The following is a 15,432-nucleotide window of genomic DNA, read 5'->3' as shown; positions in this document are numbered from 1 at the left end:
ACCCTATGTGTGATAGCCATGGCTTTAAAAAGTATGTGTTCTTTTACCGGTAGCCAATGGGCATCTTTCCTGGCTTGGGATATGTGTTCCCTTTTGGGAATGGTCAGCGCAGCCCTGAGGGCGTTATTTTGTGTGATTTGGAGTTTAATATTGTTCACAGAGGTGCCTAGGAAGAGGGCATTACAGTAGTCCAGTTTGGTACCTATTGTGGCTCTGGCGATAGGCAGTTATTGGTGGAGAGGAAGGGTTTGACTGCGTTGATCACCTTGGTGGTGAGCACTGAGGAGGAGGCAATGGCGTTGACCTGGCGGGACATGCATAGAGAGCAAAAACAAAGAGGTGATGGCTGGAAGGTTTAGATTGAATCTTAACCACTGGCATTGCTCGGGGCAACCCTCCAGACCATCGTTCTTCGCCTGCCAAGCCATTACAGAAGGGGAAAGACCATATGCAAATCAGGCTTGGCCCCACCCCAAAAGGGGCAGTCCAGCCCGAACTGCTAGGTCACATCCCTTTTGCACGAGACCACAAGCATCCCCAAACATGTTTCGCCCTTGTTGGGGCTCATCAGTGAGGAGTAGCTTGGGTCTCTAGGCCCAGCAGGCACGGGACCCACGTCTGGGCATACCCGTCCCACTCGGGGTAACAAAGCAAAAACAAAGAGGTGATGGCTGGAAGGTTTAGATTGAATCTTAACCACTGGCATTGCTCGGGGCAACCCTCCAGACCATCGTTCTTCGCCTGCCAAGCCATTACAGAAAAGGAAAGACCATATGCAAATCAGGTTTGGCCCCCACCCCAAAAGGGGCATCTAGGTGAATACCTAGGGTTTTGACTGTCTTGGAGACTGATGATGGAGTTGTCGATGTTGAAGGATTTATATTGAGGGGGAGTTTGTTGTGAGTTTCGCTGGTGCCTACTATGAGAATCTCAGTTTTGTCCCCATTTAAGCAGAGGCCATTGGCAGCCATCCAGGTCTGGATGGCTGTGTAGATTTTTGTTAGGGCTGTCACATCATCATAGGTCCCGGTTAGTGGGAGTAGTACCTGCGTGTCGTCCACGTAGTTGACGACAGGAGGTCGTATATTTCAGTTGAGTGTTTGGACATTGACCTTGAGTTTATTAGGTTACAGTGGATTCTCTGGGTGAGATTTTGTTTTGAGGTTATTTGTTGTTCAAGTTTGTAATTGTCTGTTCGTGGTGTTTCCGCATTGATGTCGGTAGGATGAAGAACGGCGACGGCTGCTTCTTCATTGAAGCGGTCCAATAGGTTGATAACAGGGCTGATTAGTCTTGGTGTTTCTGCTGTGATGCTGCTCGGATGAAGCAGCGGTGGTTTCTTCATTGAGTCCGATTGTTGGGTGGGAGGTAGCATTGCTGGTTGTCGGTGCTTCGCCGTATTGTGCGGAATGTAGTGGAAATCGATGTTGCCCCTCTGTTCTTGTGATGTAAGGGGTAATGGGGTCGGAGCCCTCCCACTCTCTTGTTGAGTGCTCCCATCTTTTTTCCGCGTGTTTCAGGAAATTCTTTGCATGTTTCGAGGTTTCCGTGTTGGGGTGTCGGTGTACCGTGGTTGTTGCGAGGTAAGGTGTGAGGTATAAGGATTTTTCTCTTGTAGATTTTGTTCCGGTTATGGCTGTTTTAGGTGTGTTTCCTTCCAATGGGGCTGCTTCTTGTGGGTTCTGTCAGTGTTGTGTGTTCGCGTCTCTTGTTGCACAATCTTGTTCTCTTTCTCAGCGTCCTTTTCTGGGTCATGCCATTTTCCAGTTTAAGTGCAGGCATAGTAAGGTAGTTGGTCCTCTATGCTGTGCATTCGCAGTGACCTCAGTTTTTCCTTCTCTGGATACGCTGGGGTGTTCTCTGGCTCAGTGTTGCTTTTCTGTTGGTGGGTAGGCTGTATTTCCTAAAGGTGCACTGTGGGGGGGAGGGGGAGGTTAGGGTGTTAACGGTCTGTTGGAATGGGACTTAATTGAGTTAGGTTGTGGTGGGTTTCCAGGATTGATAGAGTACTGAACTAAGCGCAGTTAGATTATTTGAGAGACCTTTATAGTGGAGAGAGTCCTATCAGTGCAATCTAAACATCATACAACGCGGTTTCGAGACAGAACCCCTGCTAGGTTTGAGAGACCTGTATAGTGGGGGAGAGGCCTATCAGTGCAATCTAAACATCACACAATACAGTTTGGAGACAGAACCCCTGCTAGACGAGAGACCTGTACAGTGGGAGAGAGGCCTAACCATGCAGTCTAAACATCATACAACGCGGTTTCGAGACAGAACCCCTGCTAGGTTTGAGAGACCTGTATAGTGGGGGAAGAGGCCTATCAGTGCAATCTAAACATCACACAATAAAGTTTGGAGACAGAACCCCTGCTAGACGAGAGACCTGTACAGTGGGAGAGAGGCCTAACCATGCAGTCTAAACATCATACAACGCGGTTTCGAGACAGAACCCCTGCTAAATTTGAGAGACCTGTATAGTGGGAGAGAGACATATCAGTGCAATCTAAACATACAATGCAGTTTGGAGACCGAGCCCCTGCTAAATTTGAGAGACCTATATAGTGAGTGGTAGAGAGGCCTATCAGTGCAATCTAAACATCATACCATGCAATTTGGAGACAGAACCATGCTAAATTTGAGAGGCCTGACCATGCAATCTAAACATCATACAATACAATCATCTTCTTTACTTTGGGTTTGGTAAGTGGCTCGGAATCTGGGGTAGAGTAGTTGCTCTACTCCTGACCCAGGCCACGCCTACCTTACTGGTCCTTGTAGATGATGGTTGACGGCCGACCACTGCTTCTCCTGCAGACACTGGCTGACACTTCTTGGTGCTGCCTCTGTTGGAGCCGCCCTTGGCCTTAGGGCCCTTAGCTGCAGGGCTGCACGGGCAGGAGGGCTGCCCTGGGAGAGTAGGTTATGACCTAGATGGGGTACCAATCAGGGAGCGGGGCGGGCTGAAAGGCGGGCTTAGGAGAGGGAAACACGGAAGGGAGGCGAACTGGGGAGCGGGGCTGATGGGGCTGCACACGGGCCTGGGGGGGGGTCCTCTGGGCTGGTGGGGGAGATCAAATTAGAGGCCTAGATGGTCAAAACTCACCAGCAGGCTTCCTGACGAAAGTGGCACGAAGTGTGCAGCTGCGGTCGCTAGGCCCAGCTGCTGGAGAAGGGGAACACCAATCAGGGAGCGGGGCGGGCTGAAAGGCAGGCTTAGGAGAGGGAAACATGGAAGGCAGGCGAACTGGGAAGCGGGGCTGATGGCGCTGCACACGAGCCTGGAGGGGCCTCTGGGCTGGTGGGGGAGATCAAATTAGAGGCCTAGATGGTCAAAACTCACCTTTTTCTCACGGTTAACCTTTTTCCTTCCCTAACATTTTCCTTTTCCACAACCTCAGAATTGCATTAACTGTACAAAGTGATGCATTAATGCCAAACATTGTCCTAGTAATTGAAGTCAGCTCAGGGTATAGGAAGTGTGTGTGTGTGAGGCATCCCAAAAGGGTATCTACTTGCTTATCGTAAATATGAGGAGGTGTTGTGAAGTGTATTTTTATTGTTGCATATTGCCCTTTCTAAAGAAGGCGTATTTAAAACTGACTGTTAAATTATTTTATTAGAAAACCATTAGTGTAAGTGTTATTTAGATATTTGTAATTGTGAATTTCAGTGTTGCACCTCTACAGCTCACATTTAGCCCTCTAAAGATAAGTCTGCCTGCTCAGTCACTCTACCAACTTGTGTAGTACAGACCTATACCAATAGGTGGGTTACCTATTACCAAGAGGACAAGGCTGGTGTAGTCTCCCACAGGATTACTGCATCCAATCCTGCCTAACACAAGGTCACACACTTGCCCGGGAAAGCTGCAGCTTTCACAGGCTAGTGATGACTTTGTGTGTGGCTCAGGAAGTGGGTGGGACTGTCTGGTCTCACTCCACATTTGTGGTGCCAGTGAGTCTAGGTGTGGGTCTTGAGTGAAACAAATAATTTTCCCAGATTGGACAGCTGTTTGAATGGTGCACATCCTTACAACTGGTGGGCAGCAGCTTAGCCAGGATTGTCTAACAAGTGGGGCCTGAAAGTAATGTAGTCGGGCCCACTGCCGTAACATTAACATCCGTAAACGACCACACAGCGTTGCAGAGTGGGTGTTTACAGATTTATGGTGGGGCTCGTCCACTCGGGCCCTGCCCAGTCTATGCCTCTGCTGGTGGGCTTGGACATGCTTTTAGGCTGGATTTTGGATAAGAGGTCTTCTGAAACAATAGCTTCAGATCAGCATTGACGACAAGAATCCCTCGTAGAAGAACAGCTGAGGAAGACTCCCGAAGAGGCCCAGCATACCTCCCTGCATTCTGGCCCACTGAAGCCCTGTTGGACTACCTGAACTGTAAGTCCCTGTGTTGTGCTTCAACCCCTGGATTGGTGGGACTAACCAGTCTCAACATGTTAGAGGATCCAGCCATCCCGAGCCCGGGTAATTCATGTAACTATGTAAATAGACTTTAAAATGACTTTTCAGAATCAGAAAAAGTTGGTGGATAATCTTTGGATATGCTTCATACATAATTCCTACACCCTGAGGTGACTTCAATTTCAAGGACAGTAATGGCATTTACATATCACATTAGTTATACTTTGCAGATTCTGAGGTTGCAGAAAGGAAAAGGTTAAACAGGTTTCTCAGTATATGTGAGGACACTTAAATCTTCCAATTAAATCTAGACAAGCCTTTCCCATCAGTAACTGTCTAAAACAAGCTACCACCTATGAGGGACAAACAATATCAAAGTCAATGGGCCAGAAGAGTCTGCAGGGAGTATCGACAGCCAAAGTCAATTTGAAACAGTCTGAGATAAGGCACTTCTTGGAATCAAAGTCTTAAGCCGTTAAGCCAGTTAGGCAAGATTGTAAGTAGTACCCCTGTTGGGGACTACACAGCCTTGTCCTCTTGGCAATAGGTAACAACCTTTGGTATAGGCCTGTATTACACAAGTTGGTAGAGTGACTGAGCAGCCAGGCTCATCTCAAGAGGGGTCAATGTGAGCTGTGGAGGTGTAAAAGGTATTCAAATAGCACTTATATTCAAGGTCTCTTATTAAAATATTTATTAATTTAACAGTGAGTTTTAAAATAAGCCTTCTTTAGAAAGAGCAAGTTCCAATAATAAAATACACTCCTTCAGTTTCAATAAAGTAAGTAAGCAGATACCCTTTTGGGATGACACACACACACACACACACACACACACACACAGACACACACACACACACTGACACACACACACACACACACACACACACACACACACACACACACACACACACACACACACACACACACACACACACACACACACACACACACACACACACACACACACACACACACACACACACACACACACACACACACACACACACACACACACACACACACACACACACACACACACACACACACACACACACACACACACACACACACACACACACACACACACACACACACACACACACACACACACACACACACACACACACACACACACACACACACACACACACACACACACACACACACACACACACACACACACACACACACACACACACACACACACACACCCCCTACACCCTACACCCTACACCCTACACCCTACACCCTACACCCTACACCGACTTCAATTGCTAGGACAATGTGGACATTGATATATCACTTTTACACTTAAATGCAATACTGAGGTTGTGGGAAAAGGGAAAGGTTAGGTAAGGAAACAAAGGTCAGCAAGTTTCTCCCAACAGGTAAGCACTTTACAATCCCTCAATGAAATATAGGTAAACCCCTTCCCAGCAACACAAGTAACTTATGTATGACTTATTGAAGGACAGATAAACACAAAGTCGGGGGGTAAGAAGAGTCTGCAGGGAGCCAGGACAGCCAATGTCAATTGAGCCGAATCTAGTGGAGCTGAAGCACTTCTTGAAGATTGCACTGAAGTCTTGCACAATGTTAAAGAGTTTTATAGTAAAAAGAATCACTGTTGGGCCACAAGCTGGGAGGCTTGTGAAAAGCAAAGATGCGGACAACTCTGCAAAGGGCAGCAAATGCAAGTCTCCATTGAGAGCATGCAAGCTACACACAACCAAAGAAATACCCCTAGTTACACAGTACCTTGAGTTTGAACAAAGGAATCCAGCCGGCTTCTGTTCCTGATGTAGTCCTGCAGATCCTGTTCTTGTTCCTCAGTCGTGGGGACAAGAGGGCGGATGTCTGGGGATTTCTGCACTACTGTTTGAAGGTCGGCGGCAGCAATGGAGTTACTCCAGGTCAGCAGCACTTTGTAGTTTCAGCTACCGGCAAATAGCACCACTGCAGTTCTTGGATACCTTATGGTCTCCCTTGCTTCTGGGGTCCAGCACTCTGTTGAGGTGGCTCAGGCTGGGTTGTCCTGCTTCGAGGGAGTCCTTAGGATCTTCCTGGAGCTCAGGTCCAGCTTAAAGGCGATGCACCCATTCTTGGTGTTCCTGTCCCCTGGCACTCGGTTCCAGCTGCAGCAAAGAAGTAAAGCCAGCAGGGAGAGGTATTCCAGTCGAGTTAGTCTTGGGGTCAGTTGGTCCCACCAACCCAAGGGAAGAAGTAGTCTGTTCCGGGCTTCTTTTGTGGGTGCGAAAATTGGAGCTTCAGCACTGCAGCAGGGATTCACCGGGCAAACTAATGGTCCAGGAGGGTGCAGCAAGCTTCTCTTCCAGTTTCATCTTTGGTTCCTTCGCCCAGTGGTTGACTCTACCTTCCTTGCAAAAGACCTCACCTTTTATGCAAGTTGTTCCCATTCATTTGCAGCCTAGCTGTCACTAACACAGCAGGGTGGCTGTCCTCCAAGGACGGCCAGCCAGGCAATCACCCTTGGGTGCATTCCTGTAACCAAGGAGACTAAGCACAGGGAGTTTCGGGAACCTCCCTCGCTTCCTGCCCTGCCAGACATGCTAGAGCCAGAGGTGGGTTTCACCAGTGAATCCTGCCAAAGACTAAATTAACAAAGGGACCAAACCTGGTTTGGCGTGCAGAGTAAATCGCAAAAAGGACCTTACAAACAAGAAATGGCGAAAAAAGAAGACCGGGCCATTTTGACAAAATGGGTACCCATGGGTGCAACACTGCAGCTGAGGTTTCAGCCAGCTGTAAACACAATGCTAGGAAAATTAAACCACTGCCACCAGCCATTAATTGTAGTAAGGTTAACAAAAATGTGTACATGAGAAGGTAGACACAGGGGATATTAAGTAACCCCTCCACCGCCCCCCCCCCCCAGCATTCCACATAAGATGGTGTGTGCTGGGTCTACAAAGAGAAACATTTAAGTAAAGTCAATTTCACTTTACTACTCTTGGAAACAGCTCATACAAGAGAAGGTATTTAACACCTTAACAGAAACCCAAAGGACTTCTCGGGTACACTGCACTGAAGGTGCTGTGTGTCACAATACAAAAAGATGATGCCTATGGAGTTTGTCAGACTCCAAAACCAAAAGAAACAGTTAAAATCAGAGAAAAATACATGAGCGAGTGAGAAAAAGGTTTCTCACTCCAGGATAAAAATGTAAATGTCCTAAAGTCCAGCAGAAGAGCGGGGGGTCTTCTAAGGTAGCAGGCAATCAGAAATGAGAATTCTCCCTAACCAAGCCTGTGGAAGGAGAGTTAGAATCAACTCTTAAAAGGTAAGCCACTGCAATTCCCAACTGAGAAAAGCACAGCTAAAGGACAACGAGTTAAGTACACCAAGTCTAAACAGTACCTCTGGTTTGAAGAAGAGTGGTCCAGCTGGATTCCGTCTTGCTACAGCGATGCAGAACCATTGTTCCTGATCCGCAGTTGTGGGGACAAGAGGGAGGACGTCTGGAGGGCTCCTGCGGTGGTACTTGGAAGGTCGTCGGCAGCTACTGGTTCTTTTCGGTTCAGCAGCACTTCACGGTTTCAGCGCTTAGTAAACAGCACCGTCTCGGATACCAGTTGAGCTTCTTTCACTCCTTGGATCCTGCTCTCTGGTGAGGGGATTCAAGCTCTGGTCATCCTGCTTCTGGAGGTTCCTTGGGAGACTCATGGAGCTTCTAGATGGATTTCAGACATTGCACTCTAATACGGATTTCTCGACCCCTAGCACTTGGTTCTTGCAGCAATGAAGAAGCACAGCCAGTCAAGAAGATGGTCCGATGTAGCTGGTCCCACTAACCCCAGGGGAGAAGTCGTCCCTTCTGGAGCTTCTCTGTCAAATTGAAAAGGGAGTTTCAGCACAGCAGCAGGGCTTCACCAGGCAATTCAAAGGTCCAGGAGGATGCAGCAAGCTTCGTTCACTGTTTCTTCGTCTGTGTGAGGAAGAATTCTCAGAAATGTGCTAATTCCCTCTACCTTAGAGACCCCCAGCAACTTTGCTGGATTTTGAGGACTTGATTTTTTTTAACCTGGAGACAGCGAGACCCTTTTTCCCCGTTCTCTAAGGAATTTTAATGTGATTTTGTACATCGTTTCTTTTGGTTGTGGAGTCTGAAAAACTCCATAGGCATCATCTTTTACATTGTGTCACACAGCACCTTCAGTGCTTTGACACAGGGAAGTCTTTCAGATTTCCCAAAGGTTTAAATACTTTCTCTGGGATAAACTACCGTTTCCCAGAGCAGCAAAGTGAAATTGACTTTACTTACATTCGTAACTTTCTAGACCCAAACTTTCTAAACCCAGCACGCACAATAGGGTGCGGGAGGGGTTACTTAGTATACCCTTTGGCTAGCTTCTCATGTAACATTTTTATGTTACCCTTTCCTCACTGAATGGCTGGTGGCAGTGGTTTACTTTTTACTACCATTATGGGATTTTACCGCGGGCTGCGTTCGCAGCCACGGTAAAGCACCCCTGGGTGCCATTTTTGTCAAAATGGCCCATTCTTTTTTTCGTGATTTCTTTGTGGAAAGGTCCTTCTTGAGATTTACTCTGCGTGCCAAACCAGGTTTGGTCTCTTTGTTCATATTGCCTTTAGTGGGATTCACAAGTGAAGCCCGCCTCTGGCTCCAGGGTGTCTGGCAGGGGCAGGAAGCGAGGGGGGTGCCCGAAACTCCCTGTGCTTAGTCTCATAGGAGACTGCATGCACTCTTAGGTGATTGGCCGGCTGGCTGTCTGGCAAGGACAGCCACCTTGCTGGGTGACCGACAGCTAGGGTGCAATGAATGTGAGCAAACTGCATACAAGGCTAGGCTTTTTGGCTCGGAAGGCGGAATCAACCACTGGACGAAGGAATCCAAAGAAGAACTTGAAGATACATGCTGCAACTCCTGGACCGTTGGTTTGACTGGTGAAGCCCTGCTGCTGTGCTGAAACTACAATTTCGTATCGACAAAGAAGCTCCTGCAAGGACGACTTCTCCCTTTGAGTTGGTGGGACCAATCAACTCCAAAGTAAGCCACCTGGACATCCTCTCAAAGCTGGTCGAGTATCCACTGCAGTTGCTGCTGGAACCGGATAGCCAGGGAGATGAACACCAGATTGTGTGCATTGCTTTTAAGCAGGCCAAGAGCTCCAGGAATATCCTCCGGACTCCCAGGAAGCAGAACTGACCAAGCCTGAGCCCCCTCAACAGAGTGCAGGAGCCCAGATGCAAGGAAAGCACATCTCGACAACCAGAAACCGCAGTATTTCCATTTGCAGTAGACACGATGAGCTGAAACACTGAACAGCCACTTGTTTGAAGTTTGACGGTTGCGAGCCGTGACCATTGCAGTGCAGGAGTCCCCAGAAGTCCTCCCTCTTGTCCCCACGACTGAGGCCCAGGAAAAGTGAGATCTGCAGAGCTGCACAGGAACAGAAGTCATCTGCTGCACTTTTTCTTCAACCTAAAATTACTATAAAGTCTAAAGAGAACTTACCTCTTGTTGTGTAGTACTTACCTACTTAAGAATAACTGTGAATACTTGTTTTATTCTGAACCCTCTTCTCTTTAACACTACTCAAGAATATTCTAAATGCAACAGTAATATATTAATGTCAACAGCATCCTAACTATTGAAGTCACCTGGGGGTGTAGATAGTGCCTGTGTGTCATCCCAAATGGGTATTTGCTGATTTAGATAACTAAGAGTGTGTATTTTTAAAGTATATTTGTGTGGTGTTTTATATTGCCCCCTTCGGGAGAAGGCTTATTCTAACGGACTGATAAATAAATTAATTGTTTTATCAAGAAACCTTGTGTGTAAGAGTTTATTTGAACACTTGTCGCTGTAAATCTCTGTGTAACTCCCCTACAGGTCACATTGACCCCTCTTGAGATAAGCCTGACTGCTCCACACGCTACCAACCTGTGTAGTGCAGACTTATACCAAAGGTTGGGTTTCTATTGCCAGGAGGTCAGGGTTTTTTTAGTGCACCCACAGGTTACTGTATACAATCTTGCCTAACAGTCGGGTATTTCTCCCAGTGGTCGACTCTTAGTCCCAACACCCTCACCTTTTAAGCCATATTTTTCCATTCATGCACAGCCTAGACTGTCAATCACGCAGCCAGCCAAACAAGACTGGTTGCATTCAGGCATTCCTAGAGACAAAGGACATGAGAGTTTTGGGACCCTCCCTCACATCCTGTCCTTCCAGACACACTGGAGCCAGAGGCGGGCTTCAGGGTTGAAGCCTGCCAAACGCAAAATGAACAAAGGGCTCAAACCTGGTTCAACGTACAGAGTAAAACCCAAGAAAGATCACACAAACAGAAATGTGAAAAAAAGAAGACTGGGGCCATTTTGACCAAATTGTCACCCATGGGTGCTGTACTGCAGCTGAGGGTAGAGCCTGCGGTAGAAAAGTACAATGGTAGGAAAAAGTAAACCACGGCCACCAGCTGTTTAAATTAGTGAGGGCAACATAAAAATGTTACATGAGAATGTAGGATAATGGGCTACTAGGTAGCCCCCCCCCACTCCTTACCCCTCCACATACGATGGTGTGTGCTGGACCTACAAAGAGAAAAGTTCAGTAAAGTCAATTTCACTATACTATTCTTGGGAACAGTAGTTCACCGAACAAAAAGGTATTAAAACCTTATGAGAAATCTAAGATTTCTCTGTGACACTGCACTGAAGGTGCTGTTTGTCATTATACAAAAAGGTGATTCCTATGGAGTTTGTCAGACTCCAAAAACAGTGAAAAAACTAAATGCGAATCAGGTAAAAATACACGAGTGTGAGAAAAAGGTCTCACTCACTATAGGGTGAAAATGTAAAAGTCCTAAGTCCAGCAAAAGAGCTGGGGGTCTCTAAGGTTGAAGGGAATTAGCACAGAAATGAGAATTCTCCCCAACACCCTCCAAAAAAAGGCTGAGGGTAGAAGTTACAAAATAAACTTGTACCCCAATTAATGGCTACTGAAAAGGTACATTGGCCTACCAAGCCAAAACTAAATTACTACAACTAGCTTACTTACAAAAAAGCACCCATGGACAATAATCATTATGTGCTCAAAAGAACACCCTTGGTCAAGGACACCAAGGACCAAATAGATTGTAAAGGGTTGCACATCCCCCGCCCACCAAACAAAAGGCGAAAAAGCAAAAAGTTTAGTTTACTCTAAAAATGGTCAGCAGAACCCCCAAAAATATAATTTTGCCCCAACAGTAGTGCACTGTTCACTGCCACCAGCATGACCTAGACCCATCACAAAGGCATAGAAAATGTTGGCAGACAAGGAAAAAAAGGACACAGTATCTGCAACACTTCACAGACAGTGGTGTGCGTTACAAAATACTAACACAGGAAAAGACGAATGGGAGAAAGCCTCCCTGCGCTGGCAGGCAGTTTTACCGAACCAGTGCTCTTAAAATAAATGAGATGAGCAAGTGAATAAAAATAAAAGTCTTTACATACCTCAAAGGTCAGCTAAGACTCCAGAACAGATATGCTGGTGTGCCATTAAAATCAATGGTGGGAAAGCTGCCAAAAGAAACATTTTCCTAACAGATACAACGCCAGGTTGTGAGAGGTGATCCTCCAATTGTATTGCATCTAGTGTTCACAACTATAGATCAACCCTTGTCCTTGCAATAGTCCTTCACCGCCCTGCCCTTCCCTCACACATCAAGCCTGAACAATCAGTCTACAGTAAAATGGATTCCATCTGACTCACCCCCTCAGCAACTTGAAGAGCATGCATCCTAGCGAGAACCAGTCGGCACTGCTGTCGTATGCAACTCCCTTCTGGAGGACCTCTGGGGCCATATACCCATGCGTGCCCCTGCAGTGACAAAGAAAACCATCAGAAATGCAGTGTAAGTGCTGGCTGTAGAGAAAGGTATAGGAGCTGTGACTGTGCAAAATATAAGGACTGGCGCAGGATTGTGGACTAGAAGGCTAGGCTCACACCAAAGGAGGCCTGAGCAGCATACACACGCACGCCGGAGAGAGGCCCGCAAAGGATATGCACACTCCCTGGGCGAGGGACAGGGGAGGCCAGCACAGGATACGTACACAGGGGAGGCCGGTCCAGGATCTGCACACACCACAGGGGTAAGGGGGAGGCCAGAGCAGGATACTCAAGCAACGGGGGAGGCATCGCCGGATAAGCAGACACACTGGGGGAGGCAAGGCCGGATACGCAGACACACTGGGGGAGGCAAGGCCGGATACGCAGACACACTGGGGGAGGCAAGGCCGGATACGCAGACACACTGGGGGAGAATGAGAAATGAGCATGCAGAGGGATGTGCAGAAGGAAATGTACACACCGAAGGAGGCAGAGAAGGGTAGGTACTACGTCTGAACTAAAACTGAGTCCGACATGTCTTATGTCAAAATGTCCCTTACACTTTTAGCTAGACTAAACAGTTGCACCGAAGTTCTTGTCCTAGGAGAAGGCCTCCATTTCTCCTGGACTAAGTGTTTCAGTTCAGGCTGAGAGACCGGCTCACTTCCCCCTATTCCAGCACTTTACAAAAAGGTTGTAGATCATCCAACACACTGCATCACAAAGTTCAATACTTTATATCCCAGGAGGAAGTGCTCCCTTTGCCTGGCCTTTCTTAGCATGCAAAGACCCAATTGTGACCTCGATCATGGTTTCTCCTGGTGTACTCTCCTGCCAAGTACTGCGATGCAAAAAGGGGTTTGTGACATTCTCTTGTGGATGCAGGTCACAGATTTGTACTTCAAGGTTTGTTTTTGGCAAACCTGGTTCACTCTCCTGCCAGGTACTGCCACGAAGAAAACCACTTCCAATGTTCTTTTTCACCCTTTACTTTGGCAGTGGTTTGTGACCAACCACTGTGTCGAGGAAGATGACTTCTGATGCACTCTTTCGGCTTTCACAAGCCGTCCCCATCCGGACTGCTCTTCCCTCCTGTTACCGGTTTCTTGGGAGTTTTTCACCGGATCTCTGCAGGGCAGCAGGTCCTTGTCCGCGCTGCACTTATCTTCTCTGGGTGATCATGCACGGGTCTGCCGCAGGATACCGTTGGTGGCCACTGCATTGTTTTCTGGACTCCTGGTCCACCCGCTTCAGGCCAGGCCGGCGTCTTCCAGACTCCAGCTCTGCTTTGGAGTGGCTCCATGCCACAGGGACAAGGATTCCCCTCTCCAGCCTTTGGGAGCTTGCGGCTGCCTTGGCGTCCTCTCTTCGTACTTCCCAGCTGCACTGCCTCTCCTGCTAATCTCTTCATACACTCCTTTGTCTATTTTTATAATCACCTGGTTGGCAATTTATGTTAGTGTCTTTGATCCTTCAATCTCGAGTCCTCTGTGCCTCCTCCACATCCCAGTACTTCTGCTGTTACTCTTCCGTCGGTAGTCCATGTTCTTCTTCGTCTCAGTAGAAAGGCAGTCACTGCTCCTACAGCAGTACATGGGTTAGCTTGGTATATGACAGGGATTTACAAGGTGGCGAGGGTAATAGGGTAGCGGCCTCACCTCCCTGGCCTCATGGGGAGGGGCTCTCATCCCCCCTGGGGTAGAAGTGACGACATCCAAGGATTCGTCACACAGGATATACATACAGTCACCTGGGGGAGGTGGACTAGGATAGACAGATGCCTTGGAGACAAGCAGGATACATACATACTGGTGAGGTGAAGAATGATCTGTGCACATTAGAGAGGTAGAGCAGGACAGGCAAAGGTGTAGGTAGGGTAGAATATGCAGAGGCACGAAGGGGTGATAAAGGATACTCATGCCCTGTGGAGGTAAAGCAACTTAGTCTCATAGGCATGGGGTACAGGAAGATACTCACACACTGGCATGGGGTTTCTTCTTAGAGAAGTCGCACGCCAGCCCCAGGTCCGATATTCTCACATGGCCATGCTCGTCCAATAATATATTGGCTGGCTACATGAAATAAGAGTGAGAGACAGGCATCCACAATGAGACAATCAGTTGGAAGGAGATAGTCTTCTGACTAATCAGCTTGTTAATATTTTCCTCAGAACACGGGTACTAATCCCAGTTTAGTAGCAATGTGGACTGGACATGTAACCTTCAAGAAGAGGCAATTCAGTAGCTAGTGGAACAGTTGGTTTGAAAGAAGGAGGGATGCTTCTAGGTAAATGCATGCAACTACACCATGAAAACAGCCCTCTATGATCATAATGCTCAGTTAAGAGTTTATGGCCTGAACCCACTGAAAGCAGAGGTGCCCTGCTTTTGCAAGAATTCCACATATGTACCCATTCACAACCAAATCAGAGGGATCATTTTGATTCGGATTGTACAGCTCCTAGTAAGGAGATAAGGCGGCAGATATTTTATACACACCAATAGTACATTGCGTCACATAGGTCTTCCAGTGACTGCCAAGAAAGGCATATATAATCTAAAGTTCAAAAAGTTCACTTAAAGGGAGAGGGGGTAGAAAGTCATCCTTTGTGCTGGCTGGGAAAATATCCAGCGGATGGGCACACTATTGGACTATTGCAAAAAAACGTTAAGCAGAGCTTTTTACTGTGAATTTGCAGAAAAGAACTTTGCCTGACACAGGTGGGGCAGTTCGAAAATTCTTTTTGGACAAGCCACTAAATCTCTTCTATGGGGCATCTGGTTTCCTTGGAGGCCCAGCCTCATTACCGATTTCTGGTTAGGAGGATAGGGGAGGCAGACACATTGCATGGGGGCTATCTCCTGACTGGTTATTCTTGGGAGGGTCCCTCTCAATGCATGAATTGGAGTGTAAGAGCCATAGCCACAACCAGGCAAGACAGTTACCTTCAAGTCCACCTTATTCTCCTAGTGGAAAATGTGGCTGAACAGCCAAGGTGCAACTCTCAGGAGAGGATCAGGGTAGTTAACGGTATAGTGCAACACTTAACTAAGATTCAGTACGGGCACGCCCACACAATTTATTAGTTAACATCCATCCATCCATCCATCCATCCATCCATCCATCCATCCATCCATCCATCCATCCATCCA

At 47.4% G+C, this 15,432-nt stretch overlaps 1 protein-coding gene across 1 annotated transcript in view; it reads right to left on the bottom strand.

Moving 5' to 3' along the window:
- Positions 1-15,432, bottom strand: part of GRK2 (G protein-coupled receptor kinase 2) — a 474,914-nt gene that overhangs the window by 164,510 nt on the left and 294,972 nt on the right. Inside the window, exons 12-13 of the mRNA XM_069628947.1 lie at positions 14,258-14,352; positions 12,164-12,271 (exon numbers count right to left, since the gene is read on the bottom strand). Of these exons, the coding sequence (XP_069485048.1) occupies positions 12,164-12,271; positions 14,258-14,352 (203 nt within the window). The remainder of the gene's footprint in view (positions 1-12,163; positions 12,272-14,257; positions 14,353-15,432) is intronic.

This window comes from Ambystoma mexicanum, chromosome 12, assembly GCF_040938575.1.
Source record: "Ambystoma mexicanum isolate Mex_15411 chromosome 12, UKY_AmexF1_1, whole genome shotgun sequence".
Lineage (NCBI taxonomy): Eukaryota > Metazoa > Chordata > Amphibia > Caudata > Ambystomatidae > Ambystoma > Ambystoma mexicanum.
The sequence above is the reverse complement of the archived record's forward strand: the minus strand, read 5'-3'. Positions and strand labels throughout refer to the sequence as shown.